We start from the raw sequence: 23,074 nt of genomic DNA, 5'->3' as shown, positions 1-23,074 counted from the left end.
TCAGTTTTGCATTATGTTATTGTTTTGAACAGACGTTTAACGGTTTTGAAAACAGTATATAAGCACGTGCAAAATGTCCTGTATGTACAAAGATATTTGGCAGTTGTTGTGTCTGTCATCATGAAATTTGAGAGATGTAGTCATTGACTCGACTTTGTGCCAAAACAATGATATTGATCCTCAGTTTAGCCCACAAGGACTTCTGTTGTGCTCACTGTGGGAAAAGTTTTGCAAAAGTGACTCAAGTAAAGAAATGTGTCCTAGCGTCTGTAAAAACTGTAATGTCTGTAATGTCTGTAATGTCTTCGATGCTAAAATAAATATGAATGTGATGCAATTGAATGTATGCCTTTATCAGTAATAAATATAAAGCACCGTTAATCCCAGTCAAACATCATCAGATACTTTGTTTTGATCATGATATTTGTAGACCCACTAGCAAATTTCCCTAAATGTAAAAAAGGAAGAATGATTTCTTCTAAAAACGTGATCCTTGTGTTGAACTGGGGAGTCAGTAAACAATTTTTGTAAAGATAATAAATGTATTAAATAAATGTATTGTTTTTAGATCAGTACTAGCAGTTGCTTAGCTGTGGTTTAATGTTTTGTTTTTGTTTTTTTTGATAAATTATTTTTGGATACACTCTTGATGCATCACAAAAACTTGCTGTCTTGGTCACAGATGTGCCAGCGAGACATGCAACAACAATTTGTTCTCTTTTGTGCTCTTGTATGTCACCCATACCTGTCAACCCTCCCGCTTTTCTCGGGATTCTCCCGAATTTTACAGTTCTATCCCACTATCATCCTGTTAAGCTATTTTCCCGTGTTTCTCCCATATTTTTAGTCTTTCTCTGAAGGGTGGTAAATAAACATTAAAGAGCCGAGCACCCCTTTACGCAACCCATACCGCCGAACCACCAGGGGCCGCCCCTCACTCTTAAATGTGAGTCTGTTCTGTGCTTTCGCTTTATTTAGGCATGAAAACACTGAAATAAACATAAAAAAGGTGGGATTTACTTCCTTTCCATTACAGGTGCCATCGCCCCTTCATATGCAATCCTCAAAACAGTCATGTAGCGGTGCGTGACTGTCAGCTGACACGCTCCATAGTTTTAAATAGACGATTTTTCCCAAACGGATTCTGTACTCGTGATTTAAAGCGGAGCGAAAGTCTGGCTTTTGGGTGCGTGTTTGAACAGACATGTACACATAATTATTAATAATAACATCTAAAGGTGTCGATCTTGGTGTTTTTTTATTTTTTCAAACACAACTAATTTTGTCCTAAATGAGCATAAAAAGTTATAAAAGCAATCAAATGCTTTCATTATAACGTTAGATGTGTGCTTTTTTTTAAAGTGAAACCTGTTATTTAATGTAATCTAACAAAAAAATCTAAATAAATAAGAGATTCATTCATTGTTCTCTAATCAGAATGTGTAAGTTATACAGTGAAGAAACGGCTAATGAGATTTGATAACTTGATTCTATTTCATTATAATAGCTCATTTTTATAAGCTGATAATAATAGCTAATTTTAATAAGCTTAATGCTATTTTTTTGCTGCTAATGTATACTATTTATTTTTTTCTTTTGTAAATAATACTAAAACAAATTACTAACCATTTAACTGTTAATTTACAATGAAACAGCTCCAAATGAACAGCAATTTGGGGATTTTCTTAGAGGGGATTCCTTATTATGGTGGGCATATCCCTTATTTTCACATCCCAATGTTGACAGGTACACTGTTAAAAATTGTCCCGTTAAAAAACAGTAAAATACTGGCAGCTGCAGTTGCCAGCAATGTACTGTTATTTTACAGTATGTTGCTGTAAAAATACATGGACTACATTGATTTACACAATACACAAGTGAACTCATTTTGCTCACTGAAAGCAACTGCCTCAACTTGGTCAACTGCTGAATGAGTTTATGAAGTAATGTGCTATATATGCTTAGAAGCATAATCATAATGATAACTTATTTTAGTTAATTAGAAAAGTTCGGTTTAACTCTAATGTCTTATTTTTCACAACAGCACACATACATGTAAATCTGGAATCACCAGAGAGATTCTGACTGCATCAGCAACTAAACAGCCGCTATCTTTAAATAGAGAAACATGCAGAATAACATCAGCAGTTCATTGTTCATCTTTAACTCATACACTGGCTCTACTCTCCTCCACAACGGTGACACACAGAAGAAATTAGCTTCAGGTTTTACAGTAAAATACTGTTTTTCCTTGATTTAACAGTAATCTACTGGCAGCTGTGGTTGCCAGCAATCTACTGTTTTTTTTACAGTCTACTTCCGTAGTGTAAATTAACAGTATATTACTGTTAAAATACATTTTTACACTGTGTTTTTACCTCTCACACATTTAACCCTTTAAACCCCAGAGCATATACTTCAGTTTTTATTGAAGTGTCCACACTACTGAGTGTTCAAGAAACATGTAGCAAAGCTGAAGTAAATTAATTAATTAACTGACTAATTAAATGATAATTGAGGATTAACAATGAACAAATGAAGAAATACTGAAAGGAAAAAACATGAACAGAACATACAAAACTTTAGTCACAGCTTTATAATGAAATAACCTGAAGAACAACAAATGATTAAATCATTTAAATGATCAGCGGATGATTAAACAACTCTGCAAACATCATCACCAGCTACACTTATTACTTAATACATGTATTTTTGTATAACATCTACTAAGTTTTGTATAACATCTCAAGTTCTTCTTGAGAAAAAGTTAAAGTTTTACGTCACCATCATGGAGAACAGAGTTTGCTTTAGTTGGGCTCTTAGCCCTGTCATTTTTAACATTTATATATCTTGGCTGCTGCAATTGTTAAGAACTTTGTTTAAAAAGCTCCTTTGTTGAGGCAAGCCAGCCAAAAACCTAAATAAGATCTGGTGATGTTCATGTTGCTAATAAATGGCAGAGTCTGTTCTCATTTAGTATAATAAAATTTACTGCTCCTATTCAATGTTAAATCTATTGTTATACATTATATGTATATATATGGCAATGATTTCTGTAAGTTTTTAAGAATATCTTGGACAATAACACTGCTCTATGGTGTAAATCGCACTCAAAGAGACATCAATAATCAGCTTATGAACCTCAATAATGGTGACAACAAATTTAACAAAATTAACAGTTTAACTCACAAACAGGCAACTGAAAGTCTAAACATAAACAAAAGCAGAATCAAACACAAATAAAGAAAACCGTTAGACCATTATACAACATTTATTTATACCGCAATGCATGCTGGGATATTTGTACAGTGCCACTCCCAGCATGCATTGCAGCATGAAACATTTGAGATGTTACCATTGTTGAGATACAAGGTCAGATTCATGAGGTCTGAGTGTGTATTTGTCATAACTGAACTGTTTTTGTATGTTATTTCTTAACTGTTAAGTAATTACGGAGGTATCTTTTCTGTTTCCACTTCTCATTAATTAAATTAATACCTGCAACTAAGCATAAAATCTATTGCATAATGCCCTTCAACGATATTTATACCAAAACATTTATCAGAACTAATTTCAGACAAACAGATTTCTTTATTTATTGACTTCCCAACTTTATTGCTATAGTACAAACATTTTGTAAACTCTGTATTACAGCAGTTGGAAAGTCTTCTTAAATGAGTTCAAGGGTGAAGAGCCCAACTAAACCAGCCCCTCACTCCATTACGGTGACACAAAAAACACCTTAATTTCTGTTGAATCTCAATGTAAATAGTATGGAAGTCAAATCAGTCAGTAATAAGTGTGTCCCCTGTTGTTTGTGGAGTTGTTTAATGATCCTCTGCTGAGACTGAAGCTGTTTTATTTTATTTAATGTTGTAACTCAAGTCACTGTTTGTGTTTCTTGTTTATTTTCTTCAGTAATTGTAATTATTAACAGCAGGTGTTCATCAGTGTCTGAATTCACTCATTAGTGTTCATTAACTGTCAGGTGAACTATATTAGTTAACTAGTGTATGAAATAGTGAACAAGGACACAAAGTGTGATTTTAAACACAGACTTCAAAACATCGAATCTGAACTCTGTTAGCTCACAGTTTTCTGCAGTTGGTTACTTTCTCGAAAACAAAAATGTTACCCAGAAAGCACTGTTTTAACAGAATATTACTGTTTTAGTGAAAAAACATTATTTTACCGTAGAATCTGACCGTTTTTTAACAGCAATTTTTTACAGTGTATGCAATGTCACCCATAATGTTGTGTGCATTGCATTTTAAGCACAACTGTGCTATTACTCTGCACTCAATGAAGGTTGGCCACTAGGCTGGTCAAATTTAGCAAGGAAACATCCAACACTCAATTGTATGTATATACAGTTGAAGTCAGAATTATTAGCACCCCTGTTTATTTTTTCCTCAATTTCTGTTTAAGAGAGAGAAGATTTTCCTCTAACACATTTCTAATGTCAGTTGGCATTTTCTGTGTGGAGTTTGCATGTTCTCCCCGCGTTCGCTGGGGTTTCCTTCGGGTGCTCCGGTTTCTCCCACAGTCCAAAGACATGCAGTACAGGTGAATTGGGTAGGCTAAGTTGTCTGTAGTGTACGAGTGTGAATGAGTGTGTATGGATGTTTCCCAGAGATGGGTTGCAGCTGGAAGGGCATCCGCTGCATAAAACATCTGCTGGATAAGTTGGCGATTCGTTCCGCTGTGGCAACCCTGGATTATTAAAGGGACTAAGCCAAAAAGTAAATGAATGAATGAATTTCTAAACATAATAGTGTTAAAAACTAACAACTAATTAATTAATAACTAATTTATCTTTGCCATGATGACAGTAAATAATATTTGACTATATATTTTTCTATACAGCTTAAAGTGACATTTAAAGGCTTAACTAGGTTAATTAGGCAAGATATTATACATTATATTGATGGTTTGTTCGGTAGACTCTCGAAAAAAAATTGCTTAAAGGGGCTAATAATTTTGACCCTAAAATGTTTTTAAAAAAATTAAAAACTGCTTTTATTCTAGCCGAAATTAAACAAATAAGACTTTCTCCAGAAGAAAAAATATTATCAGGCATATTGTGAACATTTCCTTGCTCTGTTAAACATCATTTGGGAAATATTTTAATAAAGAAAAAAATTCAAAGGGGCGCAAATAATTCTGACTTCAACTGTATGTGTCATTTTTTTCCCCCAATGTAAAGTAAGTGGCTGTACAACAGAGGTGTTAACAATTGGTGACGTAAAAGTGTAGTATAAACAGTTTACCCCTTGGTGGCAGCAATGTGTTTCTGTGATGTTTAGGGCAGGCAGTCAATCACAAGAGGCTCTGGCTAGATACCTACACTTCTCCCTATGCAGTGTGTGTGGTGGCTCCTGCAGGATGAGATCATCAGAGTTGTGTGCAGCCCTGCACTGCAGAGGAAGACCCACATCAGGAGAATGGGTCAAGGGCAGGGGAGTAGCCACATTTACACTTTAATTTCTTCCGTCCTTTATATTATACCTCCTCTCTTAACCATCCTTATTTTTGTCCCTATACAATGATTATTATCATAGACTGTTTGAATAGTTTCCCCCATCAGCCCTTCGTGGCTTTATTTTTTCTCTATTTTCCTTGCAAATCATCTTGCAAATCTCTTAGAGAACTTCTTCAGCTAACACACTCCTTTTGTCTTCACGAATGGATTCTGCCAGAATAAAAATGTAAAGTCCCTTCATACATTGCACTTTACACATTGTAGGTTGTGTCAAAGCAGCTTCACAGAGATTCATCAGTTCAACGGAAATGAGCGCTGTTTTCACTTTGTGTCAAGATTCATCTTAGTTCAATGCGAATGTCACTGTTAAAGGATGTGATTTAGCTTTAGGGAAGCCCTACCATTCCCAGCTACGCAAGCCAAATTGTGACCGTAGGAATCCAAACTCCACAAGGTGACAGAAAAAGAGGGAAAACTTGCTTGGGAACAGTTCTTCTCTGACCAACCCACCCTCATGTATCAGGCCTTTAGCCGGGGGCGTTCGGGTGGTTTAAAAGACCCCACCCCCCACTGACAAAAGTCCCATACATGAAATCATTTCGACTGCTATTCCATCATAAATTGTGAAAATAACCCATCAAAGAAAGGCTTTAGGATCAAGCAGAATGCTCTGTTGGCTGTCCTGACTTATTAGTTTTGGCCAATTCAAACAATTATATGACTTGAATTGAATTATATTCAATTACATGAATCCAACATCTGTGCAAGACAACATACAATCTGACGAAAGTCAAGTCATCTTTCACCACTGACCTGTTTTGCTGTTAAATAGAAGGAAAAAAAATTATATCATGGACCTTATTTGCAGTGGAACCCCCAGAACGTTTTCTTAGGGGTGGCCAAAAGAGGCCACACCAAATCTGGCAGGTGGAGGCGGCACAAAAAAAATGAATTATATTTATATATATATATATATACACACACACACACAGTTGAAGTCAGAATTATTAGCGCCCCCCCCCCCTTATTATTAGACTGCTTGTTTATTTTTTTCCCCAAATTTCTATTTAACTGGGAGAAGATTTTTTTTCAACACATTTCTAATCATAATAGTTTTAATAACTCATCTCTAATAACTGATTTCTTTTCTCTTTGCCATGATGACAGTAAATAATATTTTACTAGATATTTTTCAAGACACTTACAGTTTAAAGTGACATTTAAATGTTTAAATAGGTTAATTAGGTTAACTAGGCTGGTTAGGGTAATAAAGCAAGTTATTGTATAACAGTAGATTGTTCTGTAGATTATAAAGAAAAAACATAGCTTAAAGGGGCTAATAATTTTGTCCCTAAAATGGATTAAAAAAAAAATTAAAAACTGCTTTTATTCTAGCCAAAACAAAACAAATAAGACTTTACCTAGAAGAAAAAAATATTATCAGACATACTGTGAACATTTCCTTGCTCTGTTAAACATCATTTGGGAAGTATTTAAAAAGAAATAAAAATTTTTTATTTACAGCATACAGTATGTCTAAAATAAATAAAAATTAATTAATTAATAAAACAAATAAGTGAAAAACTGAACAAAAGGCATTACTATATACACACACACACTCACTATACAGACCCTAATAATATAATTTATCCTTATTCCTTTTTAAGCCATGATAATATTAATACAGCTTCTTGTATTGATGTACCATAAATATTAAATTGCTATTGCTGTCTATTGAAGGTGCTGTCAACAATGATTGGGGAGGGGGAAGGGGCAGTGAATCAGCAACGTCAGTGGCATCAATCAATCCACAATAATTTAGTGGCTGCTGTTTATTTATTTATTAAATATTGTGAATTTACGTAAGTACATTTAAATTAATATTATCAACAGCAAAATCATATTGGGGTGGACACAGGGCCAGAGTTGGCCACCCCTTGGGGGCGCCCCTGCATATTCGTGAAACAAACAATTATCAATAAAAAGGTGTGAAGCATCAAAGATGGCCCTTATTAAAGTAAATTTTAATACTAATCAGGCTATTGTTATACATAAATTTTTGATTTAACTTTTTTTAGAAAAATCCTTAAAAAGTGTAAAGCTCTACATTATTATTGCTTATTTATTATTAAAATGGCCAAATTCTAACTGAGGAAAATTTAAACCTCATAATTTAATAAAAAATGAGGTGAATAACTGCAAAAAGGTCCACTTTTTGAGACAAAAGATCCACACCTTACAAATGGCTGGCTACTGGCCTGTGTATGACTTCCATTTGACTTGAAATTTTATAATGCTTGTAAATATACTTTTGAGAAGTGTGCTATTGTCATCATGTTTCAACTTGATATTTTAAAGTATGATAGTCTTTTTATACAGCATCAGGGTGACCACACACACAATATAAACTTCTTACTTTACTAAAAAAGAGATGGTTTACATGCAAATATGTCACATAGCTTGAAAGATGTGTAAAGTTTCTCAGTATGTTCTATCTTCTAAGGTTAATGGGTCTTTTCATTTAGATGAGAAGTAAATTGTCTAATAAAATAAATTTTTCTATTTGTAGTGACATAAATGGCATAAAGTGAATCTGGAGCATTTTAACTGTTACAGTAAATAGCTATCAGTCTTGATGCCTTTGGACTCTGCACTTTGGCAGCTTTTATCTCCCAGCCATAAAACTATAAAGTTTAGGATGTGAAGTAAGCTCTTTCATGCTCCGGCCTGATGTGCCCATTTACGTAATTTCTGCAAGCTTGGTTTTTGCCAAGCAATTTAATCCAGAGTTGGGCTCTGAGTAATGTTGAATACGGCTTTTCAGTCTAAGTGTAACCGTTAAGAAACTGCATGAATACAACAACATCTGGCTGTAAATCTTCACTGAACTTGAGGTTAATGTCCTTCTGCTGTATTAACCAACCCATGTCACTATTTGCCACACAAGAGCTTAATGGCACTGACACACAACTTTTGACTTCTGAGGCGGTGTAATGTGCTTTAAAATGCGCCCATGTCAAATGATGCATCTGAATTTGCTACCTAATAGCTAAATCTCAACCATGCATAATCTGGCGGGGGGGGGGATTCAAAGACATGCTGCAGGTGAATTGGGTAGGCTAAATTGTCCGTACTGTATGAGGGTGACAGGCCCAGACGACAGGCCGGCCAGAAGGTGTAAAAAAAGTCGTTATCATATGGACAAATCTAAATGGAGGACTTGTTCCAAAAGAGCCGACCCCGCAACCATATGGGACTAAAGCCAAAGAAGAAGAAGAAGAAGCATAATCTGGCAGGGGTGCATTTTTTGGAACTAACACTGGCATATTAATGACACAAATATAATACTTTAACACTGGCATATACTAATGACAGAAGTACGTGTTTTTGTAGAGCCCTGTTTACAAAAAAAAGAAGTATGCCCAAAATTAAGAATTTACTTTCATTGAACTTGTTGACATACTGTAGCAATTTATTCATTTATTTTAATTAAATTGTAGATATGTTGTACAAAGTAATTTTAATATGATGTAGTTAATGTAATACACGGTCATAATTTAACTAACATGATGAATTTGGAGATACAAAGTGCAATAGGAGATCAAACTAATTAATTAAATCATCCGAGCAGATGGCAGCCACTGGATCCCTTTAAATGGTGAGAAATAGATTGTTCTTATATACAGTTGAAGTCAGAATTATTCGCCCCCCTGTTTATTTTTTCCCCAATTTTTGTTTAACGGAGAGTAGATTTTTTTTCATCACATTTCTAAACATAATAGTTTTAATAACTCACTTTTAATAGCTATTTTATTTTATCTTTGTCATGATGACAAAACATAATATTTGACTAGATGTTTTTCAAGACACTTCTATACAGGTTATACTGACATTTAAAGGCTTAATTAGGTTAATTAGGTTAACTAGGCAGGTTAGGGTAATTAGGCAAGTTATTGTGTAACGATGGTTTGTTCTGTAGACTATCAGAAAAAATATAGCTTAAAGGGGCTAATAATTTTGACCTTAAAATGGTGTTTAAAAATTTAATAACTGCTTTTATTCTAGCCGAAATAAAACAAATAAGACTTTCACAAATAAGAAAAAGTATTATCAGACATACTGTGAAAATTTCCTTGCTCTGTTAACCCGTTAAACTCTGCGGACCCGGTATTTTTCATATGGTTCATATATGACACATGTACAAGTTATAGCTCAAATAAAAGCTCTTGCTGGTGCTCATACAGTTCTAGCGTTCTTTTTTACTGAATTATATTCATATATCAAACAGTTGCCGAATGAATTGCTAAGTTTCCATGGTGCAGAAGTGAAAACAATACATTTATGATCAATAAGCAGCCCCAGATAGCACAGACAGCTGTCATCTCATACCTTATGCTGTGCGGTTCAGGGCCATTTCTCCTCTGTTTTTGAGGTTATGTGCATAAGTAATCCTTTTATATGTCTGACGTGGTCCAAACACAGTTTATTATGTTTGATCAAACAAAAGAATAGTGAAATATGAAAACAATGAGCGATCCCTGTGGCTTGTATAGCACCTCTCATCAGTTGGAATACAATAACTTTTGCATAGATTATGGTAGAGACATTTTTCTTTTTTCCAATGATTACAGACATGTGCAGGAACCACCAAAATTAATTACATCAAGCTAGACCACACAAAACCTAAAAGGTTCACTTTAAAAAAAATATACAATACTAATAAATTAAAAAAAAATGCAAAAAGCGCCTCTTTTTAGGTGTTTATTATAACACAGACAACATATACAGTTATTTTAAACACTTTCAATAGTGTTTTATGAAAACTCAAAGGGCTTTCTTTAAAATGATACCAAATTTTTGCATTTACACCTCTGCATGTGGATTTGGGAAGCTTCTAAATTTGAGAAGGCAAAATCCAGGCGGAAATTCCAAAATAACAGCAGAGTTTAACTGGTTAAACATCATTTGGGAAATATTTAAAAAAAGAAAACAAAACTCAAAGTGCGGCTGATAATTCTGACTTAAACTGTATATGTTAAATAATAATATGTATAATAAAGATAATAGATAATATAAATATACATTTGACCACCCCCCCTAATTTAAGAATGAATCATACCATTGTAAGTGGTTAATTTATTAATACAGGGTCGCCACAAATAAGGCCTTACCTTAGAAGAAACAAAAACTTCTGAGATAAATGGGCTTGTAAAAATATGGAAGAGTGAATCATTTCAGGAGAACAACACATTGAGATGAGTAAAGTATATACATAGACGCCTTGCCTTCACACTTCAGCCCACATATGGTATAATCGCTCATACCCAAAACTATTGTAGGGCAAACACGTCATCTAGGTTTATGTGTAAACATGCTCAGCGCATACTTCCACATTAACTCAAAATAAACTAGGATAGGAATTCTTAACACCTACAATTGGCTCCTTCGTGACTATATTGCCCTCAAAAGCATCTTTTTTTTTTGTAATTAAATTTGTCTTTAGAAAGTAAGGACTATAGTTAAACAAATGGTGCGTGAAACCACTTCAGTTTTTATATTTTTTACTTCAGATTTATATTTTATTAACGCATGGAGTTGGTCTTAATGTGAATAATTAAACCATGAATACGTTTATTTTATGTTCTACTTAATTTAAATGAATCACAGACATGTGTTTGCTGACATGTTGGACTTTTTTAATTAGCTGCAAGTTCACATTCAAAGCATGCAGCAATGGAAAGATCTTTATTCATTTATTCATTCACTTTCTTTTCGGCTTAGTTCCTTTATTAATACAGGGTCGCCACAGTGGAACGAACCACCAACTTATCCAGCACGTTTTTATGCAGGTGCAACCCATCTCTGGGTAATATCCACACACACTCATTCACACACATACACTACAGACAATTTAGCCTACCCAATTTACCTGTTCCACATGTCTTTGGACTGTTGGGGAAACCTGAGCACTCTGAGGAAACCTACGCGAACGCAGGGAGAACATGCAAACTCCACACTGAAAAGCTAACTGAGCCAGCCGAGGCTCGAACCAGCGACCTTCTTGCTGTGAGGCGACAGCACTACCTACTGCGTCGCCTGGAAAGATCTTTAAAAATATAAAGATCTCAGATTGCTTTAGTGAAAAAATGGATTTCATTGACAACGGACATACACAAAATCTTTTGTAGAACATGTTAGCATGCAGCCATTTTCACAAACTTGTTTGTTTGTCCTTTTTCACTACTATGTATTCATGCTCAGTCAGAATCTAGTTTATCTCCCTCTTGATTTTTCTTTTTTCTTTGTTGCATAATCTCTATGAGCTGCAATCCCAGTGTAGAAAAGCAGATTTGAATGAATAGACAATAGACACTGTGTTGAAGACTAGGCAGTCGAGACAAGACAAGTCACAAGTGGACACTGTCACTTATAAGGATCTCTAAATATTGAGATAATGAATTGCATGTAACTAGCCTGATTCTAGCACGAGTTATCATGTTGTTAGCATGATTCCAACATGAATTAGCATGTTATCATAATTGGAACATGAATTAGCATGTTGTTAGCATGATTCTAGCATGGATTAGCATGTTGTTAGCATGATTCTATCATGAATTATCATATTACTAGCATGAATTAGCATGTTACTAGCAGGATTCCATCTGCTTGTTAAGTGTGACGTCACGCGAAGCGGCTTCCGGGTCCAATCGCTCTATTCAACTGAATGGGGAGACTCATGAAATGGTAATAATAAACGTTTACAAAGCGATTTAAGGCTTTCGAAAATCACGGTCCCATATGTCCATGCCCAATATCCGATGGCCAGAAAGTGATTATTTTTTTATAAATTGTTACATTTTTGGTATTTGTTATGCAGCAAGCCCAGAGATTGTTGTGTACAATATGATTTTATATAAAATTAACTTTAATTTGTGATTGGAATAAAACGTGATCATAAACAAATGATTTCTCCACTCAAATGAGTGGCGGCTTGGACCCGGAAACAGTATTACATACATCACAAACACGTCACCACTTAACAAGCAGATTGTGAATTAGCATGCTTTAATTGCATAATCTCTATGAGCTGCAATCCCAGTGCAGAAATGCAGATTTGAATGAATAGACAATAGACACTGTGTCGAAGACTAGGCAGTCGAGACGAGACAAGTCACAAGTGGACACTGTCACTTATAAGGATCTCTAAATATTGATTGAATGAATTGCATGTAACTAGCCTGATTCTAGCATGAGTTATCATGTTGTTAGCATGATTCCAACATGAATTAGCATGTTGTTATCATAATTTGAACATGAATTAGCATGTTGTTAGCATGATTCTAGCATGGATTAGCATGTTGTTATCATAAATCGAACATGTTGTTAGCATGATTCTAGCATGGATTAGCATGTTGTTAGCATGATTCTATTAGCATATTGTTAGCATGAATTAGCATGTTACTAGCATGATTCTATTATGAATTAGCATGCTGTAATTGCATAATCTCTATGAGCTGCAATCCCAGTGTAGAAAAGCAGATTTGAATGAATAGACAATAGACACGGTGTTAAAGACTAGTCGAGACGAGACAAGTCACAAGTGGACACTGTCACTTATAAGGATCTCTAAATATTGTGTCTGCGTGTGCATCTGTGTGTTTCTACATACAGCTATATGGCTGGTGAGTTTCCTAATTGTGTGTGAGAATGTTTGCATCAATTTATGACTCAATTTCACATAAATAATGCCAATTGGAAACACATTCAGTGACAGTTTACCCTAAATTCACTGGATTTAATAATCTAATTTTGTTCTAAATCTGTTTGCCTTTATTTAATTATATATATATATATATATATATATATATATATATATATATATATATATATATATATATATATATATATATATATATATATATTTATATATATATATATGTAATTATATATTTAATAACATATTTAATTTATAACAAAAATTTAAATTTTAAATAACTACTCTGCCATTCTGTGGAATTGATGGAAGAACAAAATTGACTTTCATTTTGTCAACCAAAAACCCATTTGACATTTTTCAAAACCTCTTATGTAGCTACAAGGACTAGCGAATGAGTCTTCAAACTGATCCTAGTTTCCTCTCTCCCACCTGCAACTTCACTTGGTAGTCCAGAGACAGGTGGCCAGCGGGAAAGACAGAACCAGGTAGCCAAGCATAGAGAAACAGGTAAATCAGATACTCCCATGCATTCAGTGAGAGCAAGCAGGTCTCTACTGCTGCTCGTGTGTTCATAAACCTTATGCCACATCTGACACATCGCTTGATGAGCCTGTCACAACTGATTATTCATTGCATGCACAAAATACACAGAAATTAGTCACTATCAGTCATAGTTGGTTTTATATTAGCACATTTGTTCATTTAGAAGTCTCTATAATGTGTTTACCATGTTACTTTGAATATGCGATCGGAAATAGCATGCAAGCATGACTTCAAAACAGCATTAACACTATCTAATTGACTGTGAACAATGTTGTACTTTGATGATCACTGGCTGCTAATATGATTTTTCTATTTAGAATTTGCAAATAATACTTTTCTGAAATTATGTTATTAAGGAGAATGTCTGAATATCTGAATATAAAACCAACTTTACCTCTATCAGTCACAGGGTTATAACTTGTTATGAGGAGCTATTAGTCTTATATACTACTAACTACTTGGTGTAAAGCCAAATTTCACATCAAGGCAGCCATTCTGTAAAGCTTGCCAAAGGACATAGAGGTAAAGTTGGTTTTATATTGGTACTTTTGGACTTTCCCCTTAATAATATAATTTCATAAAAGTATTATTTGCAAACTCTAAATAGCAAAATCATATAAGCAGCCAATGACTATCAAAGTACAACATTGTTCACAGTCAAAAAAAAAAGTGTTAAGGTTGTTTTCAAGTCATACTTGTAGGTTCAGACCGAATATTCAAAGTGCTGTGGTAAACAATATAGGGAGTGTGTCACAAGTTGTCACTGAATGAATATGCCAGTATAAAACATAACTTTAGAGGTAACTTTACCTCTATTCATAGGCCAGCCATGCCAAAAAAATCAGATAAAGATATTAGTGGATTTCACTGCAAAACTAATGGTCAAATTCTGTTAAATTAGTGGGATGGGTCACTCATTTGTTTTATTTTGCTGATCGCATTGAAATTTCGCTCCGTCTCTGAATTTAGTTATCTTTCTGTTTATTGTTGTTTTAACATATTCAGATTAGTGGCTTCAATGGGTTTACAGATCATATAATTAAAACTATTGGTTTTATATTGGTTCTCACAGTGCTGAATGCGTTGGCTATCAAGTATTAATTAATTGCTCAAGAATAAGGTCATTTTTTCAAGCCTATTTGCTAAGGTGGCATCACATCATCATCATCATCATCATCATCAAAAAGACAACATTTAGCCTACTTCTTGATCACCTAATGCTTAATGCATATCATCACAAAATACTAGTATTTATATATATATATATATATATATATATATATATATATATATATATATATATATATATATATATATATATATATATATAAACTACTATGTATAGGCTTTATCATGTCAGTTTTCAATTAAAACTAAACAGCCTATACAATAAAAAAGTCTATATCAAATTAAATAAAATATTTACAAATGGAGACTGCAGTAGATGGGCATATTTTTGCCTTAAAATCCTAAATAGTTGATAAAATTCGTCACTTTCTATTGCATTCTTGCCACGAGCCCTGGTTAATTTCTAACCCTGATGTGTAGTGAGTGAGTCTGACCGGGAATGCAGCTCTACTCGGATCGTAGCGAGTGACGCATTGCGGGTACAAATAGACCAATCAGAAGCAGTTTTCCTTAGCCATAACGCACAGTTCTGCGTTTGACGCATCACATTTTAGCAGAATGTATGTCTCCGCTGGTTTGATAGTTCCACTATAACAGGTTCCTCTTTCCTGCATATACCATATCTTAGCAATATGAATGGATCGCTATTTTAAAACGTCTACGGTATTTTGTACCGCACGTTCATTCATCACAACTAAGTCATGTAAGACGAACGTTTATGATAGGGAAGGAAGTGTGGTGGCGGATGGAGAAATGCAGGGGGAGGAGTTTATAAGCGACCATTAAAGGCGCGTCAAGCCCTATGTGATTGCATCCTGTTTGTTTGCCAGCTGTGGACTGTTGTTCTGTGTGGAAATACATCTGCTAAAACAGCGCGATGGTGAGTAAAACCGTTAAATTGCCATTACTGTTTATCTGGTGCAAATGCACGTATAATTGTAGCCAGCGTAAGTTATATTCAATAATGTGCGTTACATTCAGCATACAGTTCGTTGATAATGAATATATGAATGATATATATATATATATATATATATATATATATATATATATATATATATATATATATATATATATATAAAATTGTGTGTGTGTGCGTGCATGTAGCTTAACGTTATAGATTGAATGTAACGTTTTGGCAGTGATGTGGTTTAATAAGTATTATTTTGTGTGTATTTTTATGCGTAACGTTAATAATTTCATGCATAAAATATCAGTTAAATATTAGCTTTTTCTGCAACGTGAGTATGTTAAAACATCAACTTTGAAAAGCTTGAATGATAGCGAAAACGTTTTAACGGGCATCTCATTTGCGAATATGGCGCATTTCTTTTGCACGAGCTCAGTTTTGAATATGTGCTCGTTATCTAACTTTGGTATGAAAAGCATAGTGGACGTCTGTCCTTTAATTTAGTGTTCCCCTCATGAATATAACCGCATAAAGACTTTTAAGAGCGGTGGAGAGGCACTGCGCCACCTTCTGCGTTTAATATCAAACTAATAGTAAACCCCATAATGACAATTATGACATTTTGTTCACTCTCGTTGTTGCAAAACCATCCGACTTGTTGCCATTTCTTTAGAACGCATAAAGTACCTGCTGTTTACTTTCATCTCGTATTATCCTCATAAAGGAACGTATTCTTTAAGGATACATTATGAATATCTAAGTGAGTCTCATTTATAAAGTCCACATTTATAAATCATCATCTGCATCTGTATTAACGTTTAAGAAGCATGGTTGATCAGTATAGGTTTTCCAGTAGTCAGTTCCAAAAATAATTAGATCTCCTAGTGCTTGAAATTATTATTTTCATTGTACATCTTTCATTTTCTCATTTGCAGGCTGACCAGTTGACAGAAGAGCAGATCGCCGGTAAGACATTGGCACGTGGCTGGTGGTGTGGATTCCCATGGTTTTCCCCTCTTCTCAGCCCCCCCTCTCCATGGATTTATATTATTTCCTTTTATGGCGAGCCTTGAGTCTTGCTGTGGACCTTTTCCCTAATGATTGGACGGGTTGTTGTGGAGGGAAGCAACTAAGACCAGGATTTAAAACCAAATCAATGAATAATTCCTATGGCTAATTGTAGTTTTCAATGAACACATCCTTCTCTTGTTCGGGAGAGTTAGTAACTGCAGGCACTGAGGAACAAGGGTGTGTCCCCTGTTGGACTGAACATCCTAGTGGCTTTGGCATGAAGTTAATGTTTGTTTGACCACTGGCATGGGTCTAGTTATGACCCGACAATGCAGAAACTAGTTTTATTGACTTATCATTAGATGCTTGGGCTCTAAGAGTGTGATATTGCTGCTTTTGTTAGAACACATTGTTTTGGATTCTGGTCATTTTATTGGCTCATGTTTTAAATGTATTATTTATTTATATATATATATATATATATATATATATATATATATATATATATATATATATATATATATATGTATATGTGTGTGTGTGTGTGTGTTTGTTTGGTGCTTTGAGGTTGACATTTATACTGGTCAAAGATCAGCCTGCAAGTTTAGCCTTTTAAATGCTGTCGAAAGAAAGATTTCTTTCATTTTCTCCAGCACATTAAGGCCATTGTGGTCGGTCTCCATAGTGACAGTGAGGTCACAGTGGTTTATCCATCGAGACCTAGTCACTAATTTGTGTTTCCCTGGAGAATTTATGAGGTCACAGTAGTGTTTCCAAACTGGCTGCTCCTCACTCTAGATCCTATATCAGCTCAATGGTGTCACAGTATTAGTTGTTCATATTGTTCAGTGAGTTTCCAAAGGCAACATGTAAGCAGGGTAAGATTTAAGATTTGCAAGAACTGGCCATTATTGCGGCCAGTAGTGTTTTACTTGCCAATTTCTCTTCGAGGGACTGATATGTTGTGCTTTTGTAGACTATTGTTTGAGTATAGGGGTGCCACATGTTCTACTCGTATGTCCCCTGGATAATAATCTGGTAATTACTGACTGGTGAAGCAACATGTGTGTGTATATATGTGGAGTCTCCCAGTGCAGTGACTCTTTGAATTGTGTTTGTTATGAGTATGAACACTGCTGTTTAATATCTTAAATTTTGCTGTTGATTTCTATCGTTGTCTATAGGTATAGGGATCTCTAAATTTAAGATAAACATTAAACTTAATTCGCAACCTTTTATGTTTCTGTATTCAGACATTTCTGCAGCATGCATCTTTTTTTTTTTTTTTTTCAGTTAGGAAAAGGTGTTTGTTTGTACTTGTTCATTTAGATTTTGGTTTACTTTGAGCCAAAGCAAAGTTTTACAGTTATTACATTTTTTTTAAAGGTAAAAAGTTTGGTAACGCTTCATTTTGATGGTCTGCTTGTTGAACTAGTTATATTGCATCTACATGCCAACTAATTCTCAGTAGATTATAAGTAGACTGTTTAGGTCAGGGTTGGGGTTAGTGTAAGTTGACGTACTTGCAAAGTTTCTTAGCAGTATCAACAGATCTAAAGCAGACTGTATGCTAATACTCAAACAGAAGCCTTTTTTTTTTAATGAAATGAACTGTCTTAAGGACATTTTAAGCAAAGTGACACCAGAAAAGATTTTAGAATTTTTATCATGTATTTTATTCTTATTTAATTTTATGTATTCATTCGTTTGCTGATTTTTATTTTTTTTATTGTATATTTATTATTGAAATGTTCAAATTTTAATGGCTTTAAATAATAAAAAGATGCATTACTCAAATGGACCATCAAAATAAAGTGTTACCAAAACTTTGCTTATAGAATAATCAGTAGGCTTAGTGATAAAGTAAATTGAATCAATTTTAAACTGATGTTGACTTCTCCATGCCTGTGCTCAAACTAGTTTGCATTTAATATCTGAAGAGCATGTTTTAAAGGTGGATTTGAGAAGTTTATTTGGGCATCCCTTCTTTGGAACTGGCCCCACTGGTTCCTCTGTGTGTCTTTTTGTTCAGTGTGTTTATCTTTGGGAGACTCTGTTAACACAAGGTCCAATTGTCTTCATCTGTCACTCTTTACAGAATTCAAAGAGGCTTTCTCACTCTTTGATAAAGACGGTGATGGTACAATTACTACCAAAGAGTTAGGTACTGTCATGCGCTCACTTGGGCAGAATCCCACAGAGGCTGAGCTGCAAGACATGATAAATGAAGTTGATGCTGATGGTAAGGATGACCGCATACATCACCAATCAACTCAATGGGAATGAAAAATATTGGCTTTTGCTTATACACCTGCGTTTTCTGCATAGGAAACGGCACGATAGACTTCCCAGAGTTCCTGACCATGATGGCAAGGAAGATGAAAGACACGGACAGCGAGGAAGAGATCAGAGAAGCATTCCGTGTCTTTGATAAGGTAAAGTTTGTCCAGTTGCGAGTAAAACTATTGTACCAGACTAGTGGCACACAGTCTTGTTGTAACTGACATCGGTATTATGCTGAAGGATGGGAATGGATACATCAGCGCAGCGGAATTGCGCCACGTCATGACAAACCTTGGAGAGAAGTTGACTGATGAAGAAGTTGATGAGATGATTCGAGAAGCAGACATTGATGGAGACGGACAGGTTAACTACGAAGGTGAGTTTGTGTTAAAGTTTATTTAAAACACACTGTTATACAGTGTCCTAAATACTATTTAAGATGCGCAATCTCCCCCTTTCAAAATTTTGCTTGCTTATTATAATGTAGAGCAGTGGTTCCCAACAGGGGGGTCCCCGCCCACAAGGAGGCCGTCAGTGAGCTCTTTGGGGGGGTTGTGTCTTAAAAAAAAAAATAAAAATAAATTAGCAGTGGACAATTAGGAAACTGTTTATGTTGCCTTAGTTAATTTTATCTCTTGACTGACCAAAAAATGGATACAAAAAAGACAAGAGTCTCGCTGATTCACCTTCAGCACCTAATAGTAATGACCCAAGCATACTGAACCCAAGTGAGAAATCTACTAATATTTCAGATCACAGTGGAAACATGAAATGCAGGAAATACTAAGACAGTTAAGGCTGATTTATACTTCTCCGTCTAACGCCGGCGTATGCTACGGCGCTGACGCATAGCCCATCGCCGTGGCCGTCGGCGTCGCTGATGTGCACCTCTCAAAAATTGTAACTACACGTCGCAACGACGCGTAGCGCAAGCTCTGTGATTGGTCGGCTTGGTAGCGCTGACGAGTCTGGGCGGGACCGAGAGCCGCGCAAATGGTGCGAGCTGGACGCGAGCCCAATGTAGCGATTGTTACAAGTGTGGAGTCTTGTGAAGGAGCTCCTGATGGAAAGTTTTGTTTTGTGTTTACCTCATAGTTCAAGTTGTGGCACGTCCGCCAGTTCCTGCCTCAAAATAAGCGAGTTTGAGTCACTTGTACATCCCGGAAGTGTTCAGGAAAAGCAAAACAGCAGAGAAGAAACTCGACACAGAGACACATGAACACCTCAGTGCCAACTAGCGTTTCGGAAGTGTTAATGCAGACCAACAGAGACAGTGCACAGAAGTATAAATGCACAGCTACGCACGTTGCATGCGCCGTGGGTCACGCCGGTGACTTGACGCAGAAGTTTAAACCAGGCTTTACCTGAACTAGTTTTTTTTTTTTTTTCATTTTCTCAAAACAAAAAGTGCCTGACCTAGCCACAGTGCATTATCTGCACCAAAGTTGTTGCTAATGAATGTATGAGGCCGTCAAAATTGATAAGACATTTGCAGATGACTCCTCTCTAATACTGCGACAAGCCCAGAGTATTTTTTGAGCACAAGGCAAAATAATTGAGACAAAATATGATGAGGGACATCACCGATATTAATAAGAAACTTCTAAAAATATTGTACACCGTGGCGGAAAAATTTGTTATATTCGCCAAAGCAAAGAAAGGGCATACAATTGCAGAAACTTTAGATTTTGCCATGAGCAACAGAGATTGTCAAAGAAATTAATTTATAAGGATAAATCAGAACAACTCCCTAAGATGCCTTTATCAATTAATGTTTGTGACGATTAATGTGAGTGATTTACATGTTAAGTCAATGCAAACGTGCGAATAGACATCCTGCGGCGCGATACGTGCGAATGACGCAAATTGCACGGGCGAATTGAGCGTTTTGCGCGTTTGACACGCTTAACGAGCGTTTCGCGCGAATCTCTCGATTTCGAAAATCTGAACTTCAGCGTACATTCGCGCCGCGTAAACCAATCAGAAGCTTGCTCTTGTGGGGGTGTGATTGTGACGTAGAACCTGTTGTCGGTGTTCCGAGGGAAATCCTCCAGCCTTCACTTACAACAGTTCATCAAACTCGGCTTGGCTCAGTCAGAAGCACCGCTGAAAGCCTCCGTCATCCAGGTTCAGTTTCTGAAGGAGTTTATGAGATCACAGAACTGGATGCACCTCTGAAAGGATGTTGTGGGCTCAGACAGGACCCTAAACGTATCGACGCTGTTTTTCAGTCATCATAAAGCACATAAACACTGTTATTTTCTTCGTAAAATCCATGTTAGCCCTTTAGCTATGAAGCTAGAGTCTTCGTGCAGACAGAAGCCCTGCCCATCACGCGAATCCGCGTCTGTTCTGAAGTGAATTTGACGCGCGAATGAAGCGAGTAAACTCTAATGTTCACGCGGCTATTTACGCGTGAATAGCACGATTTATCCGCGCGTTCCGCACTGGTGTGAACACAGCATTACTGCAAAATTGTACGAGCGAGATATCATTAAATGTGGGATCAAAGAGGGCCGAGTCGGACCACTCACTCTGATTCCCCAGGCTCTGCGTTGGTTGTAAAAATCCAAATTTAACCAAAGCGGATGATTACAATTGGCTTAAGATTGGCAATGGAAATTTGGGGCATTGCATCCTGCAAAACCTAAGAATTAAAATAAAAAATATTAAATGTGGAGGGGGGCCTTACAATATTTTTCAGAGGGAAAAGGGGGTGTCAGGCAAAAAAAGGTGTGGAACCACTGATGTAGAGATACTTTTGTACCAAGTTTTCACTGTGCATTTGGTTTCCCATAACATCTACAGAAGCAATGGAGAAAAAAAAAAGTAGTGGTTAAATAATCAAGATGCTTTAGTTCATGTTGGAAAGTTTGGTTTGCAAATTGACTAACACGTTCTATGTCTCCACAGAATTTGTACAGATGATGACTGCGAAATGAAGGCCTTGTACAGATCCTCTCTCTTTTATAAATAATTTGCCTTTTTTTCTGTTTAATTTATCTGTAAACCGTCAAATCCCCTCCCCGTACTTCCTACCGGCTGTCCAAAGGAACTGCATGTAAACTGCATAGGATCTTCAGTCCTCATGTCCCTCTTTTTTTTTTTTGCTGTCATCGTGTTTTTGGAGTGGTGGTGCGGTTACACGATCAGGTGCTTGTTGCCGCGAAGAGGGGGTGGTGATGTGCCAAACCTTGCACGTCACGTCTGTCTGCCCCCCTTATGCGTAGCAAGAGTGGAGACCTGCCTGCTGGTTGTCTTTGAACAGCGACGTTGGCATGGCAACAATGTAGAGATGTAACTCTGCATGGACTATGGACAAAGTATATAATATATGAAGTTTCTCAGCATTGCACTACTGCAAAAAAAAGAAAAAGACACGGGTGTATCTACAAGATACTCGTACATAAACTCTTTTTGTATCTGCTGTTCTATACCAAGAACTTGTTTGAACCTAACAATGCTTTTTAATGTTTTACTCACTTCATTAGTTCTTTCTTTTTCTTCCTTTCTTTTTTTTTTATTTTATTTTATTATTATTTTTTTTTTTGAAGCCGCTTAATGGCATTGTCAATGCCTCGGATAGTGCATTCCAAGTTGTATATTTGTTTTCCAATAAAATTTACAATTTACCCATACTGATAAGTTTCTTTGTTTGCAAAGCAATCTCTCATTAAAATTATGTTAATTATGCATCCCAGAGCTGAGAAGTGTTTTTTAATATCTTGATTTCAAACATGTTTACAATATTCATTGTAATGGTGGAAACTATACATTTTTAAGTCACAAAATGAGTCTTAAATTGCCTGAAAGCTATGTGTATTCATAGGATAGCACTGGGATGAGACCTCTGTCAATAAAACTAAACAAAAGTTAATTAAAGTTCTCTTGAATGACCGTTGTTGTTAAAGTCATTCTTGCCTTTGTGGGTACATACTCTTGATTAGTCATGGGATAACTGTTTTCAAGGTATACTTCCAGGTTTTAAAACAGTCTATTT

General features: G+C 35.7%; 2 protein-coding genes across 2 annotated transcripts in view; both read left to right on the top strand.

The window, feature by feature from the left end:
- si:ch73-105b23.6 overlaps positions 1-6,422 on the top strand; it is a 33,670-nt gene extending 27,248 nt beyond the window's left edge. Inside the window, exon 21 of the mRNA XM_087278813.1 lies at positions 5,307-6,422. The gene's annotated coding sequence lies outside the window, so the exon portion shown is untranslated. The remainder of the gene's footprint in view (positions 1-5,306) is intronic.
- Positions 6,423-15,702: 9,280 nt separating this feature from the next.
- Positions 15,703-22,971, top strand: calm2a (calmodulin 2a (phosphorylase kinase, delta)). The gene is given in 6 exon segments (NM_199996.2): positions 15,703-15,750; positions 16,716-16,746; positions 18,890-19,033; positions 19,120-19,226; positions 19,315-19,450; positions 21,988-22,971. Coding segments are annotated over 6 exon segments (450 nt in total). The 5' UTR covers positions 15,703-15,747; the 3' UTR covers positions 22,017-22,971.
- The last annotated feature ends 103 nt before the right edge of the window (positions 22,972-23,074 follow it).

This window comes from Danio rerio, chromosome 13, assembly GCF_052040795.2.
Source record: "Danio rerio strain M-AB ecotype USA chromosome 13, GRCz13ab, whole genome shotgun sequence".
Taxonomy (NCBI): domain Eukaryota; kingdom Metazoa; phylum Chordata; class Actinopteri; order Cypriniformes; family Danionidae; genus Danio; species Danio rerio.
The sequence above is the reverse complement of the archived record's forward strand: the minus strand, read 5'-3'. Positions and strand labels throughout refer to the sequence as shown.